This window comes from Gavia stellata, chromosome 2, assembly GCF_030936135.1.
Source record: "Gavia stellata isolate bGavSte3 chromosome 2, bGavSte3.hap2, whole genome shotgun sequence".
Lineage (NCBI taxonomy): Eukaryota > Metazoa > Chordata > Aves > Gaviiformes > Gaviidae > Gavia > Gavia stellata.
This window is the reverse complement of record NC_082595.1, coordinates 62,659,036-62,680,943: the sequence shown is the minus strand read 5'-3', so window position 1 is coordinate 62,680,943 and position 21,908 is coordinate 62,659,036. Positions and strand designations below refer to the sequence as shown.

The following is a 21,908-nucleotide window of genomic DNA, read 5'->3' as shown; positions in this document are numbered from 1 at the left end:
TCGAATTACAAATTATTACTGTTGTATATTTGAATATATGTTTACATATTAAATATTTAAATCAAAAAACATAGCTAGCACCACTAAATTCAGTGAGGAAGGATTCTTTTTTTGGAACAAATAAATGCATCATTTACTTATTTATAGTGCTGAGGTTCACTGGTTTCATTCAGTAGATATTTTATAAAGGACAAGCAGCATCCATCTTGATTTCAAGCCCTACTGGTAATAACGATTAACTATTAATTATTTAAATATAGCAAACTGCAAATGTCTCTGTGACACGAGAGCCATTATTATATAACGAATTCCAGCTACTTTAATTACCAAAAAAATGTATTTTTATAAAAATAAAAATGTAGGAATTGCTTTAATGGGAAGCCATGCAAATGAAATATACTTACTTTACTGTAGGAATTATGTTTTGTTGTGGTTTTAACAGTCGCAAACGATACCACAAGCATCTTCCATAGACATTTCTTATATTCTTTAATCGAATTTGCTCTATAAAAATAAAGAGAAAGATTGTGATTAACCAATCTGACAAAAAGCAGAACAAACATGCTCACTTCATCCTGGAGTAGGCAGTACAAAGTCAGTTGGAGGTCTAACAAAAGGTCCAGAAATATTGGAAGAAAGCATGGGGTTTTTTATCCATTTAAGCAACACTGCGCATCCATAAACATAAGTCAGTCAGATTATTCTCCGCTACCTAAAAGGAATCCATTCTATTTTCAACAAGCCACATAGCAACCATCACTTGTGAACCCAGCCTTTACCTGGCCAATGTGCACCTGTAAGTTTTACTTCTGCCATTTTATACTCAACACCACCGAGTCTTCTATTTCAGTATGTCAGTTACTGTATGCAGGAAAAACAAACAAACAAACCCCCAAAAAAACCTAAGTCACATGCAAAACGGTGTTTGTGTACAACTAAAAGGTGCAGCTAGAGCAACAGCTACTTCCTCAATCCAAAATATGATGCATTTTCATCCTCTCTGCAACATCTGCTTTTTATAAGCTGCCTTCATTTAGGTTTTTCCTGTTTAAGGAGAAAAGGAAGGGAGAGTAAGATAACAGCTATTTGTAAGCCGTGTAGCTCAGTAATATGGGCCCTTGGCAAGAGAATATATGCATTAATGACAAACTAGCCAACAAAATTTCCTCCCGTGTCCTTTCAGGACAGGATGGGGCTGGAAGAAAATTGTATTTATACTGTCAACATCACCGTGACGAGGCACGGAAGCTCTCTCTGTCAAGAGAGTTTTAGTTGTATTTCAGAAAGACCAACTTAGTCTTGGTCGAAGTCTTTTATGCTAAGAAAAGTATGGTGGAAAGCAAACAAACAGCTTGTACAGAATTTCTGTAAGCACTGAAATTATGTTATAAACAGGACTGAAGTGACTTTAAGTAACTTGCCTATCCATAGACGATGCAGTCTGACCTGCAACACTCCTGAAGTGAGGAGGTCACTGTAATTAAGAGAAGAAAATTCATCCTGTCTCAATACATTTAGATATTGCTGGTGAATGAAGTGACTAAATTTGCCAATTTAGAAGTTCGTGAATTATCTAAATGCAGGAATTATATTAATGACTTTGATCCAAAGCACACGTCAATCACATCCTAAAAAGTCTTAAAAGTGCAAAGTTGAGATATAACAAGATGATGCCTTCATCTTAACTAAAAGAGCAGTTATGATACATGGAAACATTTTTCTTTGGCAAATTTCTAAAAGGTGATTGGGGAAGACAGTGATGACCTCTGTTTAGTTATTCTGAAGATACTGGGAGGTGGGATATGGTGCTCAGTGTTCTACTTGAATTTCTAAGCAAACATGCAATTCAGACGAAACATCTAAAACTTCAATTTGCAGTCACCAAACTATCTGAGGCCAGAGAAACATAACCATAAATGCCAATATTGTGCACCAGATCAACCACGAGTTCAGATTTAATCCAGATCAGATGTGAGCATGGGATAGTATTTCAAACTCCGGCTGATTTGGCAGAAATGGAGTGTAGGAACACACATGATACCTGGCCACCCACAAACTAGTAAAGCAGACAAATATTGAAGCTTGCAGAGACAAGGTAGCAGAACAAGAAAAAGCGTATCCGCTTATTCTGAACTACTGTAAAGTATATCTTCCCCAAAACTCATTATGACATTAAAAAGCTTGACTGGATTCCTTGAGAAGATTAGATTAGTAGTCCCATCACCCCCAAAGAGGGAGAGATGGAGATAAGGGAGGATAATTCAATCCCTTGCATCTGATTTAACTCTTGCAAGGCTTCAAAATAAGCTTCAAAACTTGTCTCACAATTTTGTGCAACATATAAAGCACACAAGTATTCTGTGGTTCTCCTGATCTGCAAAGATTGTTCACATACTTAAAACAGGTACTAAACATGAAACTTTCTAAACAAAAAGGCTATGACTAATATTTGGTTAAGCAATTGCCCACAGTTTCAGTTGTATAAGGCTTTAGAAAGCACTGTGAAGAAAAAAATCCAGAAGACAATGAAAACAGGGTTAAAATGCAACACTGACTCCCTACTGGTAGAATGCAATTTAATTTGGCATTTTCTCTTTGCAATTTTTTTTTCTTTTAAGACAAAAGTTGCGGGAGATCTCTGTTGTTTCAGAACTGGATCCACCACAACTATAAGTAAGCTAATTGTTACTTAAACTACGTTTTTAATGCAAAACTGAGACACATTACCAGCACATAGAACGGGCATTTCAAAAACGCTGATGGCATTAAAAACTAGACAGATGATTAAGTTATGAGGACTAAAGAGCTCTGCTACAGAAACAAGGAGGAAAATGTTCTGAGGGTTTTAAATGGTCACTGGACAACTATGAGCCATAGTGTGATGCTCTTATGAAAAAGTCACCAATGATACTTGAACAAATTACAGAATTGCAGAATCACTAAGATTAGAAAAGACCTGTAAGATCATCAAGTCCAACCATTAACTAACAAAAAAAAAACTCCACAGAAAACAAAAAAAAAACCCCAAAAAACAACACCACAAACAAAAAAACACACCACCATGCCCATCAAGCCACATCCCACAATGCTCCAGGGAGGGTGACTCCACCACCTCCCTGGGCAGTCTATTCCAGTGTGTTACCACTCTCTCAGTAAAGAACGTTTTCCTAATATCCAGTCTGAATCTCCCCTGGTGCAACTTGAGGCCATTTCCTCTAGTCCTGTCACTTGTCACTTGGGAGACGAGACCAACACCCACCTCTCTGCAACCCCCTTTCAGGTAATTGTAGAGAGCGATGAGGTCTCCCCTCAGCCTCCTCTTCTCCAGACTGAACAACCCCAGTTCCCTCAGCCGCTCCTCATAAGACTTGTGTTCCAGACCCCTCACCAGCTTCATCGCCCTTCTCTGGACACGCTCCAGCACCTCAATGTCCTTCTTGTAGTGAGGGGCCCAAAACTAAACACAGGATTCGAGGTGCGGCCTCACCAGAGCCGAGTACAGGGGCGCGATCACCTCCCTGCTCCTGCTGGCCACACTATTTCTGATACAGGCCAGGATGCCGTTGGCCTTCTTGGCCACCTGGGCACACTGCTGGCTCATCTTCAGCCGGCTGTTGACAAACACCCTCAGGTCCTTTTCTGCAGGGCAGCTTTCCAGCCACTTGTCCCCAAACCTGTAGCGTTGCATGGGGTTGTTGTGACCCAAGTGCAGGACCCGGCACTTGGCCTTGTTGAACCTCATACAATTGGCCTCAGCCCATCGATCCAGCCTGTCCAGATCCCTCTGCAGAGCCTTCTGACCCTCCAGCAGACCAACACTCCCGCCCAACTTGGTGTCATCTGCAAACTTGCTGAGGGTGCACTCAATCCCCTCATCCAGATCATCAATAAAGACATTAAACAAGACCGGCCCCAAAACTGAGCCCTGGGGGACTCCGCTTGTGACCGGCTGCCAACTGGATTTCACCCCATTCACCACAACTCTCTGGGCTCGGCCGTCCAGACAGTTTTTTACCCAGAGAAGAGTACACCTGTCTAAGCCACGAGTCGCCAGCTTCTCCAGGAGAATACTGTGGGAGACAGTTGTCGAAGGCTTTACTAAAGTCCAGGTAGACAACATCCACAGCCTTTCCCTCATCCACTACGTAGGTCACCTGGTCATAGAAGGAGATCAGGTTGGTCAAGCAGGACCTGCCTTTCATGAACCCGTGCTGGCTGGGCCTGATCCCTTGGTTGTCCTGCACGTGCCCCGTGAGCGCCCTCAAGATGAACCTCTCCATAATCTTCCCCAGCACCGAGGTCAAATCAGGCACCACAAGCCTCACAGAAGACGTGCTTATGTTAAGCATAAATCGCTCATTTCAAGTATTGTCAATAGATTCAGTTGCACAGTGCTGAAGCAAGATGAAGCCAACTGTTCAGTTCAGCCACACTGACCCAGATCAGCTACCTGATCCAATCTGTATCACAGCTCCACAGACGTTTCTGCAGCACAGCCAAGGGGCAATGCTATTTGGTAACGGTCGTAACTGACTATGCTGCTTGCGGAAATACCTAAAACTAATGTGAAAACGGATTACCAGTGGGCTTGGACAAGCAGAAGGTGACTAAGAGCACTTTGTTTACTTAATCCTGTAAAACTAAGCCTAACAGGATATGACTCCTTTTAGGTTTTTTGCTAGGATGCTTTTAACAAGCTGCTGTGCCTCATCTTTAAAAATCTGTGCCACCCAATGCCACAGTTCTCAAACCTCCCTACTGTCCAGCCCCACAAGTGCCAGATGACCCTCTCCTTTCCCCCGCTCTGCATCCTCCCTACAAAAACAGCCAGTACCCTTCACCTTACCATGCCAAAAAGCTTCCAGAAGGCCCTTAGAGGAAGGCACTGTGGAGAGTAGAAAATAGTTGTGCAAGGTAAACCGAAGAATTGGCATAAGGTCAAATAAAATCTGACCACGGGGGAAAATGAGGCTAGAAACTAAAGATGTTTTATAGTTACCAGAGAACTGAGGTTTTGGAACACCCTTCCAATAACAGCTGCAGGAGACACATTTTGTGAACAGTCTGACAATAGCACCAAGAAAAAAAAACCACCAAGGCAAGTGGTGTAAGCAAAAATTAAGTGCTTTGGATAGGTAAACAGCACACACTTAAGTCAGTTAAAAGAATCCCTGGCAATGATGTCCTGCAACAGCTATGCTGCACAGGGGCACCTCTTCAGACAAATACCAAATTAAGACCCGATGCTAAGCAGCCATCACTTTTTTTTTTTTAAACACGTGCATCTGAACAACGCTGGATCAAATCTAATTAGTTGATTAAAGCATATCAACGCAAAAGCACCTCATTAACTTCTTTGGGATGGCAATGGTCTCATTTGATTAACAACCCCAAAAGGAAACAGGGCACTAAAAATATGAAAGAAGGAGGAGTACAGACAGCATCATTCCCAGCTTAGGCAGAAAGCCACTGGCAAAACATCACCCTAAGAAAGCTATATTCCTGCTGTATCCAGGAAAAACAGGCCTCTTGTTTATTTACAGACAACATATGTGATTGCACCAAAGAAAATACTTATCTTGTTAGGAAGAAATTGGTTGCAGGAAAAAAGAAAAAAAAAAGAAAAAAAAAGGCTAGCAGGAGCCGGAGTACCAGATAATTACTGTGCTTAACAAAAGCAGCAATGTATTCCTAATGAGCAAGTTGCAGATAAACTAGGTCCTTTTTTGATTTGCCTTCCTCTCCCCCAAGGAGATTTCTTTCACACAAGTGGATTCGCCATGCCACAGAACTGGCACAGTGTCCCTGCAATATCCTGCAGACCCCAAGCATGCAGGAGTAAATACATTACATGCTACTCAGGGTAAAGCTCTGCAGGGAAAGAGGAATTGCAGCCTCTTCGGATTTTAGCTCTGGAATCCTTGGTCTGTCAGGGACAGAGGTTCAGAGTCTGAAAAGCAGGTAAGAGTTCTCTGTTTCTTCTCGCTCCAGATCATGGCTCCTCTTTGAAGCATAACAGCACTTCAGACACCGTCCTTTGATATGGGATTACAGGGAGACAAGTGGGGGGCGAAAAATGCTTTTCCTCTAGTCAAAACGACTTCTCATTTGATAGGTAAACCCCTTAACAATAGTGAATCTCTCCTACAGTTTTTAAGATGGGTATTAAACAGCCTTGAAGAACAAAGGCATAATGCATCCGTGGGCTTCTGAATTAATCCCACTAACAATAATCCATGCATCAAGGTATTGTTAAAGCATCCCTATCAGATGAGGATGTAGAATGCCAGTTCATTTCTGTAAATAATCTGGAGAAGCATCCCATGCTTCCTCCGTTTCTCCCCAAATTGTTATGGATGCATCCAAAGTTCCTGAGATTCACAAGCAATTTTTCATCAATACAACTCTCTTACTTTCAGAGGGTTCTCACAAGGGCCTATTATAACATCTTAACAGATATACGTGAAGATCCAGCCAAAACTATATCTTAATAGACGCTTCAAGTTCAAGAAATAAAACAATTACTGGTACGAAAGAAAACCTGAGTGCCATCTCTTTCAGTTATTCAGAAAGAGCTAGTCAGGTCCTCCAGTGATACTAGTAGGTATTTTAATCCAACATTGTCTAAAGGTTTTAGACAAATGAAAATAAAATCAAGACCCTAGCACAGCTAGGCTATTAATAACTAAACCGGAAAAAAGTTCATTTGTACACTAATTTGCTTACTACTTTTGGATGAAAATAAAGTAATTAACAAGTATTTTAGACTTTTGCTTCCTTAAAGGTGGCTGTCCATTTGGCTACATACCTTAACTAGAGAATAACTAAAGATCACTGATCTGTAAATTTGAAATATAGTCAACTTTATGTTGAATCCAAAGAGGCATGCAAAATCTGAATTACTAGCTCAATTAAAAAAGGAAAAATAAAAAGACTGTCTTTGATCTTTATTTCTTTTATTTGGTGACTAAAAGTTTTCTTCCTTTGTATTCCAGGCAACAATAACGGGTATCAGTAGAGAATGCTTAAGTAAACAATTGACTCCTCTTTGTCAGAACTTACCTATGCCTCTTGATTATTCAGGTCTTTAGAGGGAGTGATTTTAGGATGAATAAGCCAGAGGTGTCTGCTTTTTCTAGGTAAGTAACTCAGACCACACAGTTCTTGGGTATCCCAGAACAGCTGAACATTTGTGGTTGGAAGAGACCTCTGGAGATCATCTGATCCAACCCTGCTGCTCAGAGGAGGGTCAACAAAGCAGGTTGCTCAGGGCTCTGGCTGTAGGCCTTTGAATATCTTCAAGGACAGAGACCCTATAATCTCTCTGAGCAACCTGTTCTAGTGTTTGATCACCCTCACACAGCAAAAAATTTTTCTTATGTCTGTCTCAACATCAACATCACTCTCCCATCACAGGATGGGTGAGAAACACAGGGCACACAAAGACATAAGAAGGCTGATCACAGGCTGGATTCGCTGTTTCCATAGATTACATACAACCTGTGGCCTACAACTCAGCTATGCCCAACTTAAGTTTGGTTTTGATGTTCACCCATACCCATACCTTCCTTACAGGCACACACACTGCCTTTCTGCACTTCTCCCCTGCCCCCTCATCATAAGAATGCAAAAGCCTTTGGCTTCTCATATAAATATTATTGTCTTCAAAAACCAAGGCCTTTAAAAAATGCAGCAACCAGATATTGTTTTATCACACTCCGATCACCACTCCGGCAGTACTACTGATGACTAGCGAAGCAGACATGCTTCTGTCGGCACATGAGGAACACAAAGGATGCTGGCAACGTGGGACCTGCCAGGCAGCTCAGGAACACAAGCACTTCTGTTGCCAGAAAAATCTGTGACACGCATGTTGGCACGACTTCACAAAATATGTTAAAAGCAGTACCACAGAAAGAATGAACCACTTCTGTGGGCAATGACAAGGGCACCAGGTAACTGGACTATGCCAAGACATCAAAAGAAAGATCTGGGATACAAGTCATTCTGGGGTGAACACCACAAAGCAATACAAATACAACAGCACCGCACGACTTCTGTTTCATTTTTAGTAACGCGCGTAGGATAACCTAACCTAGCCATTACTTCAGAAATTACTTCTGACATACTCCTTTCTGACAGCAAAGCAGAAGTGGTCTTCACTGTTCTACTACTGAAAGTGCTTGAGAAGTCTTATGTGTTTGTTTTACATCCTCCTGAGGAAAGAGACAAGATTACACATTTATTGGAGATGGGCAACTCTGGAAGAGAGGGAAGGGAAAGAGGTACACCTGCAATTATATAGAAGTTTTCATCACCAGAATCTTGTTTAAGCTGCAACAAACACAGGTCAGTTTTAGGAAAAAATACCACAAAATAAGACTATCGGCTTCAGTACTCATATCTAAAGCACATAAAAGTTTAAAGAGATCATACAGTCACGTTTTCGTTGTCCTAGAAGCTAACAAAAAACTAATATCCAGAATAAATGGAAGCCACCGGTTTCCCATCATTCTACCTCAAACAGTAGGAAAGAACAGAAGTACATACTAGCCTCCTGCATCCTTTCTGCCTTCAGGCTACTAAGAAAAGCAAAGGCAGCAAGTCTAAAATACAGCTCCAGTGGACTCTGTCAGAAAAAGAAATATGAGGAAGTGCACATGAAACATCCTGCGGACCATTCACCCAATGGAGAATGCTGCTTAGTTTTGAAAGGAAAGGACTTCTTTCAGCAAGGAACACAGAGTGACAGAGTTCCGCAGCGTAGGAAATGCCAAGATCACTTTAAAGACAGACCTTCAGAAAACTTACTTGCAGCATGTCATTCTCTCTTTACCCCTGTCTTGGAAACTTGTACCTGTGGAATGCATCAAGAAATGCAAGTAATACACATAGCATGCAAGTCCTGAGGAAAGGTTATGACCCAAGTGTACTGCAGCTCTAAGCATTAAAGCTGTTCTGTTAAAACTGAGGGTAACAGGCTCAGCTGAAATACTACTCTTAAGAGTTTCTGATTTTGCTGTTTTTTATTCAGAGTTCTACAGTTTTAATCCTCTAAACTATGCACTAAATAGGTTCCCCTTTCTTTTCAACAGCTAGGTATATGTGTACATATACGCAATGTATACACGTACATATGCAAAAGCTGAAGTCTTGGACTTTTTCCTACTTCAACAAGCACAGAAATTAACAATGGTATGGACAATTTATTTACTGAGGTCTTGAACTGGGCCTCTCTGAACAAATTTATTTTTAATCACAGAACCATTTCTCAGATAACAGGTGATGAATACAAGTATGAAAATGCTACCCTACTGCCTTACTAGACCATTTTCGCTTAACTCTATTGACATTTTCCTTGATAATTATCGTAAAATAGACTCCACATGGATATAGCATGGTATCTGGGAACAAATTAAAAGTCACAGGAAAAAGCCCTACTCTTACTTTCAAAAGAAGCCAGTGACAAACACTGATAATGATGTCTTAAAGCAGTAACCCATCTTCCCCAGCAACTAAGAGGCAGTATTCAAACTCGCAGTAACTCACAAAGTCAGCAATTCCTCTGAGGTACTAAATAATTTCAAACCTTATAATAGGATTGACTTCTAGTGTAAAACCCCAAATCATGAGGCACGAAGCAAATTAAATTGATTTAGAAGTGTTCTAAAATGCAGTTGCTTAAATCCAAAAGCCTTCAAATGACCACTAGTGTTTCAGTTGAGATTACTTTTTTTTTTAAACTGGAAAGCATGTTTCAGGACTTTGAACTGACCATATTAGTGAAGAATTAAATTATCTGAATAGATGCTTTCTAATTTTAATGCCTATTATTGTAAGAATTGTCCTTATTACCCCGAGTTATCTATGAAGAGGTCATGCCCAAGTTAACCTCTTCACTAAAATGTTTATAGCTGAATAATCTGACCCTAGTTGTTTTCAAAGAGATTTTTTTTGTCTAGTAAATATTTATAGAAATAATTTTTTTTAAAAAATCACATTTTGAGTAACATGTTTTTGTTAACTCCAAGCAGTTCATAAACTACAGAAAGTCCTGTGAAAGACCTTAATAGCAAGGCTTCTTTTTTTCTAGATGATGTTTTGCAGCAACTAGATTTTGCTTAAAAGGGACAAAAAGTAACCTAACTTTTCATTCACACACTGTTCCACACCTATTTGCTCACGAAAACATAGCATTTGTTACTAACAACTTTAATAGTAACATAAGATGATTCAACATCTTGAAAGGTAACTTCTTTTCAGAGTTTACTTAGTTGGACTTTCTGTTGAGGCAGACTCACTGGTCTCAGGGTGCAGTTCCACATTACATTACTCCTAATCAAGCCATTTCCAAACCTTCTCCTTCCTATTAGTATACCGTCTCATTTGTGCTGACAAAACTGTCAGTAGGACTAACTATACTAACTTTTAAGCTATATCACCAAAATTATCAAATTTGTAGTAGGGCTGGACCTACAGGTGCATCAGCAAAACTTTAATGGAATCTGAGAGGAATCAGAAAACTGACCATTTTAATATGGAGGGACACCCACATGAGTCAAGGTTAACCATTTTAGATTAAATCAGCAATGCTGGGCTCCTAGACTTACACATTCTTAATTATTAGCTTTATTTTATCAGTTTGGTGTGGGGAGGAAACAAGAACACATTTAATCCAAAACAAACATAGACAAAAGTCACTTAGCATACCACCAATTACTAAACCCACCTGTATTCAGTATTGTTCTGATGCACACCTTGAAGAAATGGTAATAAAGGACAGAATTAGTGGACACAGGGATAAGTACCATATATCCATTTATCATCAATGGGGCTTTTGTAAAGAGCTTTACCAACTTGAATCCTCTAAAGGAAGTAAATGTATGGAAAAAGAGATACTACTGATACAGTCTGTCATTTCCAAAAGGCTTTTGAAAGGTTACTCTTAAGTGTCTCTCAGAACAACCATCTAATAACTGTTGCAAACGTAAGTATGCAACTAGAAGACAGATTGAACAGTCAGTTCTTAGAGCAGAAGGAAATCGCCAGGAGTTCTGCAGGAATCTGCGTTGGAACTACGATACTCACATTTCATTAATAAGTAACCTGGGTAAAGGGGTGAGCAATGAAATAAAGCTTCTGGACATACTAACTTATTCTGGTTAACAAGGGCAAGGATATCTTGAAGAACTGTAAAGACAAAGCTAGTGGACTACAGAATGGCACATGGAATTCAGGGTATGAAAATGTAAAGAGCAATGGGGACTATCCTAATTTTATATACATAAGGATGAGCTTGGGGCTGACCACTACCTTTCCAGAATGTGATCTTGGTATTGTGAGAAACTGTTCTATGAAAACCTCAGCTGCATGCTTATTAGTTATAATAAGCAAAGCAAGTGTTTAGAGCATTCATGTGAGGAAAGGAAGAGAGCATTATTCCACCACATAAGCTTAAGGTATGTACAACCCTGAGTATGATGCAGAGTCCTAGTCTGCACCTCTCAAAGATGGGTAACTAGAAAACACTCAATTAAGGTGAACAAGGGCCAAACATATGAGATTTATGTCCAAAACATAAGCTACAAATCTTTTGGCTGGGAAAGGGAAAAGTGCAAGGAGAGGTAATGGAAGGCTGTAAAAAAACCTAAGTGACAGCCAGGACAGACAGGATTGAATGTTTACTGCCTCTTCCAGTACAGCAAATAAGGATTGTCAAATAAAATCAGAAGCAGATGCAAAACAAAGGAGATTATTTGCAGTGTGGGCAGCAGAGCTGGTAAACCCCTTGCCATAGATGTTATGCTAAAAGAGTCACTGAACTGAAAAACATTGGAAACTTGGAAAACATGCAAAGGAAGCATCATTTATGCTTGTCCTGTTATTCCCTCCTTAAGGCATACACTTTGTAATATCATATAAAAACGACATCTGACCTGACCCAGTATATCCACTCTTTTGTTTCAAAAAAAAAAAAAATTGATATTTCAAACTTTATTGGTAAGCCTTTGTAGAAGTCACAATGCTAGCAAATACCGTAGTTTCAAATAGTTCAAGCAGCCAATCAAGATAAAAGCATCTTTTGAATCTAAAAAGCATCCTCTCCAACAGATACATATTTAAAATGTTTGTAACTGATTTTCTGTACAAAGGAAATATTAAGTGAAAATCTGAAACCACCTTTTCAATCTTCTCAATTGTACACTTATTTAAAAACCTGGTGCAGACACAATTTTTTTTTGTTCAGGAAAGAAATTAAGTACCTGTTTTGGGCTTCTCCCTACTCTTGATATGGTCCAGCCAGCATGACCTCCCTCACCATGAAATGGAGGCACACGTGTGTCAGGTCCTGACTAACAACTGAGGGAAAGAACTACAAAGCCCTCAGTGGGAGAATGCAGCACCACAGGGTGAAAGGACACAGCAGCAGCCCCAGTCTAGACTTGTTCAAATTGCTGCAGATCTGCACCTTTCCTCACAGGCATGAACTTAAAGAACAACAAAAAAAGCCACCCCAAAGTCCTCACTTTGGAATTGCTGTTGATCCCATTCCTCATCATTTACCTTGCTCCTCTCTCTCTCAAATTCCTGCTCCTCCTGCAAGAACAGTTTAGGTGCTCATGAAACCATAACTGAACCATCACACTTTACCCTTCAATATATCAGGTTAAATAGCACTAACTTGAATTCTCCAATACGCAGCCTGTACATCCTGGTAGTTCAGCATCATCTGCATGAGTAGTCAAGATATTCTTGCAGCAATTAGAAAATTAACAACAAGGTATATAATAAAACTTTTACAATGCTGTTTTCATAAGCTTCCATAACAAACGTTGAATTAAAAAAAAGAAACAGTTTTATTTTCATGTACATGTAATGAGAGATAAAGTTTGTTTTTAATAGCTTGATCTTTATCTCACAACAAAAAGCTTTCCAGAATTAAGTGTTCTGGACAAGCTGGAAGCTATTCAACTGATCTCAAATACAGGGTTATTAATTTTATTTTACTGCTGGGGCGCTACAATGCTTATAATAAGATTATAATACTTAAAAAAAAAATTCCATGAAAAGACATGCCTTTTTTCCAAATAACAGAGCAGTTTAGATAACTCTGTCCAAATGCTTTGTTTTGAAAAGCATTTTTAGAGATAATTGCTAGGCATTATTAATGACATCTCATGATGTTTGCCCTTTCTTCAAATGTTTCTGCAAAAAAACCTACTGCTTCAAAATAGCAATATAGTAAAAAATTAACAAAATAGTATTAAGTATCACCATTGTATTCTATTCTCCCTTTTAATAGTCACCTAATACACCATTTCAAGTTCAGAAAAATACAGCTTAAGTTAACCATATTACACAATCTCTCAATACCTAAAAAAAAAATTCAATTTATATGTATTAATAGTTCATAAATGCAAAACAGTTTCACTGACTCTCCTCCCACTTCCTGACACAATGCTCAAAGGTTATATTAACAGGAAAGGATAAGCACATGCATATATGGGCACAAAATGCTTATATTCACAGATAGCAAGTTTTCACACCCATGCTCATCCACCACATAAGCATTAGCAACAAGCATGGCATCCTGTGTCTTTATCCTGTCCTCTACCAGCATCCTGTACTTTTATCCTGTACTACTGAATACCACAACGCTGTGAAATACTTTTGGGGTAAGGTTAATGAAACTTCAGTGAGCTGTGAGCAAGGACAAGGGTCACAGTCAACTCACTCCAACCAATCTTATCTCACCAGAGGATTAGAAGCAGCACAGAAGAATTTTACCCCAGAGTGGGAGCAGCACTGTTAGGTAGTACCGAGATGCCCTTCCTCTCCCCCAGCTGCTGTAAGGTACAAGTGCGCATTACTCCATTACAAATAAAACAGAAGAAATGCTGCCTGCATCCTCTATATCAGCTTGAGCCACATCCAAGTTGCAGACTCACTGTCCTTAAAAAGCCAAATAAACTTTATAGCCTCAGTTCCTCTACTTCCCTCTTAAAAGCAGGGGATTAATATGGATCTCTGAAGACAGCCTCGAGATCTACAGATGAAAAATGTACCCAAAAAAATACAGAGAAACCTTCATATTTACACTACTACATAGGGATATCCAGTATAGTGGGCAGATAGATACACAGAGAAGTATGGTCCCTAATACAGTAAACTTTTACAGAAGTACTTTCTCAGGACTTCTATTCAAGGTTTTGAACATGGCTGCCAAGTACTACCTATCTATAGTAGCAGGTAAAAAACCCTACTGCTTAAAATAGCAATATAGGAAAGAATTAACACAATAGTATTTAATACCATTATATTCTATGCACCCTTCTAATAGTCACCTAATAAGCTATATTTTTAAAGTATTTCTGTACTTTGCCCAGCCTCAACACAAAAAGGCTGGACTAGAACGGGGGTTCTCAATCTGCCCATGCCACTTCCTGGAGGCATGGCATCTTCAAAGGTTAGCAGGGAATAGCCTTCTTTAATCAGATTTTTTTTTTTAAGCTTTTCTTTGCATTAGCCCAGTGTTCTTCAAGAAAACTTTAGCTACATCTCAGAAACATTTGAGAGGGGAGAGTGCAGGGGAAAAAGGTTAGTGAGCAACAGGACAACATACAGCTGGGATGGACAGGACTAACAAAAAACCCCACACACTATATATAGATTTCTATCACAATGAAAGTGAACTGAACAGCTTTTGTCCATTGCATATCAATATTTTTCCCCAGATATGAAAATGCAGCAGCTCATTATTTTTTTCCCCCATTCCTACGGTAGGTTTTTCTGTTCTTAGACTTCAAGAAGGAAGATCTATGTTCCAAGCAGAATAGCTCCTACAGCCTCTTTCCTCTCATACAAGAGACAGAGAGAAAACTTTCATTAACATTATCCTGCATTCACAGCTATTATTCTTTGGGGTTTTTGAACCGTTTTCAACATCTTGTTTTGCTCAAGTTACTGTAAAAGACTCAGGATAGAGGCTTTTATTCTTTCCAGATTCTTTCTTTTGTAATACATTATGAATACCCAGTGCCCTAAAACAGGATAATTTATTTAACGTAGACCTAAATCAATTCAAAAATTGGATAGAATGACAAGCTTTCACAGATACATGTGCTTAACTACAAAGCACGTCACAATCTATGACCACCTATTTCAGCACGGCTTTATAATTATGTGTCTCAATTCAGCAGCACAGGTATAAGTCAAAAAGTACACAGAGTTCAGCAAACACATCAGCATTGTGCAACAACTGTCACATTATCCAACTAAATTCATTCACCTCTTGCTCTCCATTTCCCTTCTAGATGCTGATGTTTAATCCACGCAAGCCTACAGTGAAACTGGTTCAATGCAAGTCCAACAGCACAGAGGTACTTTGATAGGTACTTATCCATCCCTAATTGCTGAGAAAAAACATCTTTTCTTCAACTCTTATGATTAACTATTTGAAAAACAACCTAAAAAATTCCCATTTCAGAAAATACTTTTTAGTTAAGAAGTGAATCTGCACTAGAATAACTTTTTAGCAACCGTATTTTTTCTTCCAAATCAAGAACGGTCCTTGCAATAGTTTTTCTCACAGTAATTATGCTAAAGTTATACCAATATTTACCCAAAACAGAGGTCATCCACAAAAAGTATGAACCCTTTTGTTTGTTTGTTTGTTTTTTAATAATAAAACACACATACATGTTTCAAAGATACAAGTCAAGGATAAACAACGTGGCAGTTTCACCATCACCTGAAGCCATCACCACCACTGAAAGAATCAGTCTTCTCCCCTCTCAGCTCACAGTCACATCCTGCACCAGCCCAGACATCCACAAAGTGAGTCTTACCCAGAAACTAATACACATTAGAAGTAACACAGAAATAAAAAAGACCCAACAATTCGTTTTAGCTCAAATGAGTTTCTTCCAGTCCCCCACACTGCCCAGGTGCTCTATTTGGCACAAGGGAGGGGAAGAAATACAAGACTCTCTCTGTTAGAGCGCTGCTACCTTGAAGCAGTTATGAAACTGCAGCCCAAGACACAAAGCTGAACAATTAACCTTTTACAAGAGTCTTATTAGCTCTACAATGAACACCAAGGAGATAAAAGTCTTTGGGACAAATTCATTTTACAAAGTCAATTACCTTCTTGTTTGGTTTATCAAGGCTGAGGTAATGAAATTACAGGACAGTTCACAGGGTGACTACCACAACTACAGCAAAACCCTCCCAAATATAAATATTGATCCCTACTACAGGCTGCAGCAACACCTCACATGGACTCTCTCAGAATGCCCTGAGAAAGCTGGTTTAGACACCCAGGAAATAAGAGTAGCTGAAATTTTACTCAGAACTTGAGAGAGACAAGTTAAATCATGCTGTTCTTCAAGACAGTATTGAAAAGGCCTTTCAAAGTTTAGTTTAAAAATAACTAAGAGCAAAATCTTAATGGTTTGCCAAAAAACTATCCTACTAAAAAACCTGACATTAAAGAAAATTCAAAATGTATTGCCCAAGTATTAAAGCAATATAGATACATTCTTAATTTCCAATCTTCACTATAGCAAAAACAAACACTGACTTTTTTTTTTTTTAATTTACTCTGTGGGTATTTACAACAAAACCACAGCATAGAACAAATCCTATGAGTTTGTTACTGAACATCAGCAATTCCCAGATTTTTGGTGCTAAACCTCACTTGGAGATACGTGAATGTTTTGCACTCTCATTCCTCCCCCTCTGCTGGCTCTCTCTACGGTGTCAAGTACCAGCAACCTCTGGTAATGCATTTGTAGAAGGAAACACAGGGCACCAAAGGATTGACATCCATACTATGAGCATTTCACTCTTGCTTCAAACTAGCTCTAGTCCGCTCTCACAAATCAATGTGGCTGAAGCACATCTTCCAACCTACTTTTTACTAAAAACAGAATCTGCTCCCTGTCTTTTGGGTACTCTGGTTCCCATAGCAAAGTGTCTTGAAATGAGGAGGACAGACATGTGATCTGCTTCATCAAAGTTCACTCCGATCCAGTCTTCTCACTCCCGGTAGGCTCTACTGCAGCCGGAGCTGAAACAGCTAACTAGTCCCCCTGGACCTCACCAACTCCACCCAGGGATCTGGGATTCACACTGGATTCTCTAGCACAGGTAGCACAAAACACAATTCCAGAACAAAAACGTTAGCTAATCCTACACGGGGAGAGCAAAGGTCTTGGCAGAGCTTATTCAGTTTGGCCCGGTACTGTGCCTCACTGGTCGGAAAACCTACCCTAAATTAGTATCAAAATAAACATATCTTATCAGAGACTAGATATTTGTGCTTATTACAGGAATCAGAAGCTAGCAGTGCTGGAAAATTTCTCTTTTGAAGACATAGGTCTTCTCTTAGCTTCTGAAATTACACGTGTTTTGGTTTGGTGGGTTTTTTAAGTTTTAACTCATGGCTAAACAATCGGTACTTTGCATCATCACAAGGTTTTAATTTATTCCTGAAATCCAGTTCAAATGCTGGAACAGGTACAGTTGAATACATACAAAGTTGTGTGAAAACTATTCAGAGGATTTTGCTGGAAACGAGTAGCACAAGAGCTGTATGCTTAAACAACTAGAACACCACAATGAAGCATGGGAGCACTCCAAGACTCCTGAATGTGATCTGCACAACACCTCAACTCTTTATTCAAAAAAGAGCCTGCAGAACAGAACTCAACCATAAGACTGTAGGCACACTATTAAACTGTATGCTAAAAATTGGACTATACACACATTTTAAAATCCATTAAGACAATTATGAGGCAGACATCATTCTTTCCTTTCCATTCATTGCCATGCCTGGTGATTTTCACTTAGTTGACTCATTTCTGTACCAACAGCGTAATAAAATTTATCTTGCGTTTTGTAAAGTATGGTTTAATACAGCTTTGTAAGAATCTAGCACTAATTGCAGAAGGATATGCAGCAGGCCCTACACACACACACACGACAACGCTGGCTAGAGGGTAGGAAATGAGTAATGTTTAATGGCAGGCCTATTTGAAAACTGGGAACAATCCATATAGCCATATTCCAAAGTTAGGTTTTCATTTTCTGCCATTCTGTAAGGACGTCTGAATATCAAACATACGGCTAGCAGTGTTTCCAAGTTTGACAGCATTTCTACAGCTTTTCCTGCTTCTGTCAGCCCCCTGAAACGGAAGTTAACAGCACCAAGTGTCACTGTTGGCCATACCATTCTGCACAGCCTCTCAACTAAGTCACATCAGCTTTCCCAAGAAGCAGCTGCTAAAAACTACGGAGGAGGTAAAACATTATTCAAGAGAAAGAGCAATTTTCTCCCCTACTGCCTCCCACCCTTCACCACAACAAAAATAAAACAAAAAACTTGAATTTTGGAGAAATGTTACAGAAGTAGAGTTATCTTTTCTCTCTGATCCCCCGCTCCTTAAAAACAACCCAAAGATTACAAAATGTCTTCAACAGTAACGCCTCCCTCTTGCAACAGTCAGGACTCAGCAAGACAAGGCAGAGAAACCTTTCTTTCGAACAGAAAGAACTAACTCCTCACCACACAACAGGTAGTATCTGGAGGGCAGAGATCGTTCCTCCAAAGAGGTTCTCTAGCCAGTGCCCTGTCAGAAGCCCCAGGCACGCTTGTCAGCAACCAAGATTGTAAACAGCTATGATTTAGCACCAAAACAGCATTTGTTCTATCTTTTTTTTGCTACTTACTCCTTACTAGAAGGTACAGGAGTAAGATTTCCTTGTTGAGTATTTATTTTACGTATAAAACTAAGTTAAACAGATCCACACAAGCCATTTAAAATTGCATACAAAACTACTAAATGACCACCAGATACTGAATGTGAAAAGACGCAGTGAACGGAAGGGGTTTTTCTCAGACTGTAAAACAGAAGTGTTCTTAGAAGGTCAGTAGTTTCAGCCATGGGGATCAGCATCAAGTATCCCTGTTCTACGGAGCGTTTACTATCCTGCCTTTAAACACAATTTCTACAGCCTTTTTAATCTCAAAACTGCAGTTAAAAATGTGTTCCTGGCAGCCTATATACCAAAATGCCTTCTCCCTCCAAGAAGAGAGGGATGCAGGAAAGACAAAGAGAGAAATGACTGTGGAAATGAAATGCAGAAGTATTCAGAGAAACTTTCTAACATTGTTTGGGTGACAAAACATCATCCCAAGAGGCAGAACAGAAATCTAGCACTTCGGACATTTAACTGTGACTATCAATGGGAAAAAATTAAAGCCCCATTTTCACGCTTGCTGTGACCTTACAGCATATAAAAGCGAGCCTGGCAACTCCTCTTTGGCCTCAACTGCAAAACGACGTTCAATAGTTTATTCTTTTCCCACGATGAAAATTTAGGTCATCCGCCCTGAAACACCCCGGGAAGACTAGAGGAAAAAAAAAAAAAAACAAAGAACCCAAAACAAAGCGTTAGACCCCCGCGCAGCAATGACTCTGCAGGAGCAGAGGCGCGGAGCACAGCGCGTTTTCGGGGGGCGGGCTCGGACCCTCCCGTTTGCCGTCTGCCCCCGGGTACCGCTAAATGGCTGACAGCGGCCACAGCGCGAGCCCGGCGCCCCCCAGAAGCGGCAGCCCCCGGGGCCGCGCTCCGCCGGGCTCCCCGCAGAGCCGGCCGGGCGCCCCAGGCGGGGCGGAACGGAGCGGCGACGGTGCGGGCCCGGCCCGGCCCGGCGGGAGGCACAGCACGGCCCGGCCCGGCTCTGCCGCGGCGCGGGGGCGGGGGGCGCGGGGCGCGCGCCGCCGGCGGGGGGGAGGACGGGGGGAGCAGGGGGAGGGGAGGTAGCGCCCGCGGCGGCAGGCGGAGGCGCAGGCCGGGCGCGGGGCAGGGCCGCTCACCGGCGTGCTGGTCCCGCGGCCACAGGTAGTAGGTGGCGGGGATAACGATGAGCCCCACGAAGCTAGTGAGGAAGTAGAAGAACGTGTTGCCGCTGTCGTCGTACTGGAACTGCTGCCCCGCCATGGCCGCTCAGCGCCGCGCCGACCGCCTACCCCCGCCGCTGGCGTCCCCGCCGGCGGCCCGGTCTCGCCGTCCCGGCTCGCGCGGGGCCGAGCCAGCCGCTCCGGGATCCCGCGAGAACGGGCGCTCCCCCGCCCCCTCCCGGGCGCCGCCACGGAAGGAGACGTGTCACTCTGCAGCCACCATAGGCACTGTGGCGTCACGGGCGGCGCGCGCGCACCCACGCCCCCGCCCGGCCACTGGTTGGCTTGCCGAAAGCCCCGCCCCTCGTCTTCCGCCGCGCCGCGAGAGGCGCCTGAGGAGAGGAGGGGGGAGGCGGGCCCGTCCCGTCCCTTCCCTTCACGTCCTCTCGCGTCCCTGTCCCTGACCCCGTCCCCGTCCCTGTCCCCATCCCGAGGGGCGCCGTGACCCCGCCCGGCTCCCGCGGGCGGGTGGCCGAAAGCGATGGTCTGCAGGGAGCGGGGTGCTGACCTCCCCCCCGCCTTGCCCCCGGGCCGCCGCCTCCTCCCGCAAGATGGCGCCCCTGCCCCGCCACAGCGCCGCGGCCGCCTCCTGTTGTCCCCTCGTCCCCGCGGAAAATAGGTTTCCCCGGGAGTTGCTGGGGCCTTGAGGGCGGGGAGGGGCGCGACGGGCGCCTTGCGGTGTGCAGAGGAGCTTGGGGGGGCAGTGCTGGTTTTACCCCAAGTGGGACTGAAGGCGGGCAGCTCTGCGGGAGCGGCTGGCGTTTGTGCTGGGCATGGGGCAGTGGGGTCAGCAGGGGGGACGGGAGCGGGGAACGCTGCAGGAATAGGGCTAGGGAAGAGAGGAAGGCGGTGAGGGTAGAAGCCAGGAAGCAGCATTCGGGGTAAATAAGGGACCAAAAGGCACAGCATTCCTAAGATGTGTAAGAAGTTGGATAAGGAAAGTAGTTCAGACATACGAAGTCCTCAGGATTTGGAGGGTGGACCCTGAGCAGCCATGTGAGGACAAACATTTAAAATGTGTCTAATTCTGAATTTAGTTGCAGGAATGGTCATACTCTACAAGAGGATGTGACCCTAAAGGTGTGAAATCAAAAGGCAGACACCGTGTTGGCATTCATCACACCATTAACGGCAAGTTACCTCTCTGAAGTAGAAAAGGCTGCTAATCATGCCCCTTCATGAGAGTATGCCCATGTCTACAGCTTCATGGTCCAGTATACAGACTGTCATAAATGTGATCTCATAAATATATCACGGTTTCAGTACTTGTAAGTTCAGAGTATGTGAAAACATGGCACAGAAGTTGTGATGGTGTCACATGCAAGGGAAGCGTTAGGCATACCTTGGTGGGAGAAAAGGGCTGTCCCAACTTTAAAGAAGACTGATGTGGGAAGTGGAGAGAAAGATAATAACGCCACAAGGAATGATTGGCACCAAATGTCCTGTTGCCATGATATAGTAATCCATAGATGGAAGAAGTCTCTTAAATGTTTCTGGGAAAGGATTTTGTGTTAATTAAAATGTTAAAAAAAAAAAAAAACACTTCATTTTTTTCAGTGATAGTCTCTGTAATTGTTCCCAGTTAGATCCTTGTACAGTTCATAGGCAAAGTTTAAGATATTTCCGTCTATGTCTTTTGCTAGTACACTGCCTTTGACAGTTTTACACCCTCTGCAGTAATGACAACTTTTGCAGTAGCTGTTTTGGAAGATAACCGAATGCATGAAAGTCACCTCCCTCTGTGGGTTTCTAGTCCTTAATGTTTCACAGTGAGGCAGTGAAAAGCTTCTGTACAGTAAAAAAGATGCAAGACAGGTAAAAACCTGCACATGTACTTAGCTCAGTTTTGTAAGGAGAGGAAATGCACTTTCTGCAACTGTGTTCAGTTGTTGACTCTGTTACTTCAGTCAGATAAAGGGGCAGAGCGCTCAAAGATGAAGT

General features: G+C 41.8%; 1 protein-coding gene across 3 annotated transcripts in view; it reads right to left on the bottom strand.

Annotated features, from left to right (window-relative positions):
• The window catches only part of SEC63 (SEC63 homolog, protein translocation regulator), a 64,585-nt gene extending 44,564 nt beyond the window's left edge, over window positions 1-20,021 (bottom strand). For all 3 annotated transcript variants that reach the window (XM_059832503.1, XM_059832510.1, XM_059832496.1), the window contains exons 1-2: window positions 19,884-20,021; window positions 405-504 (exon numbers count right to left, since the gene is read on the bottom strand). In XM_059832503.1, the coding sequence (XP_059688486.1) occupies window positions 405-504; window positions 19,884-20,007 (224 nt within the window). In that variant the 5' untranslated portion in view covers window positions 20,008-20,021. The remainder of the gene's footprint in view (window positions 1-404; window positions 505-19,883) is intronic.
• Window positions 20,022-21,908: the final 1,887 nt, after the last annotated feature.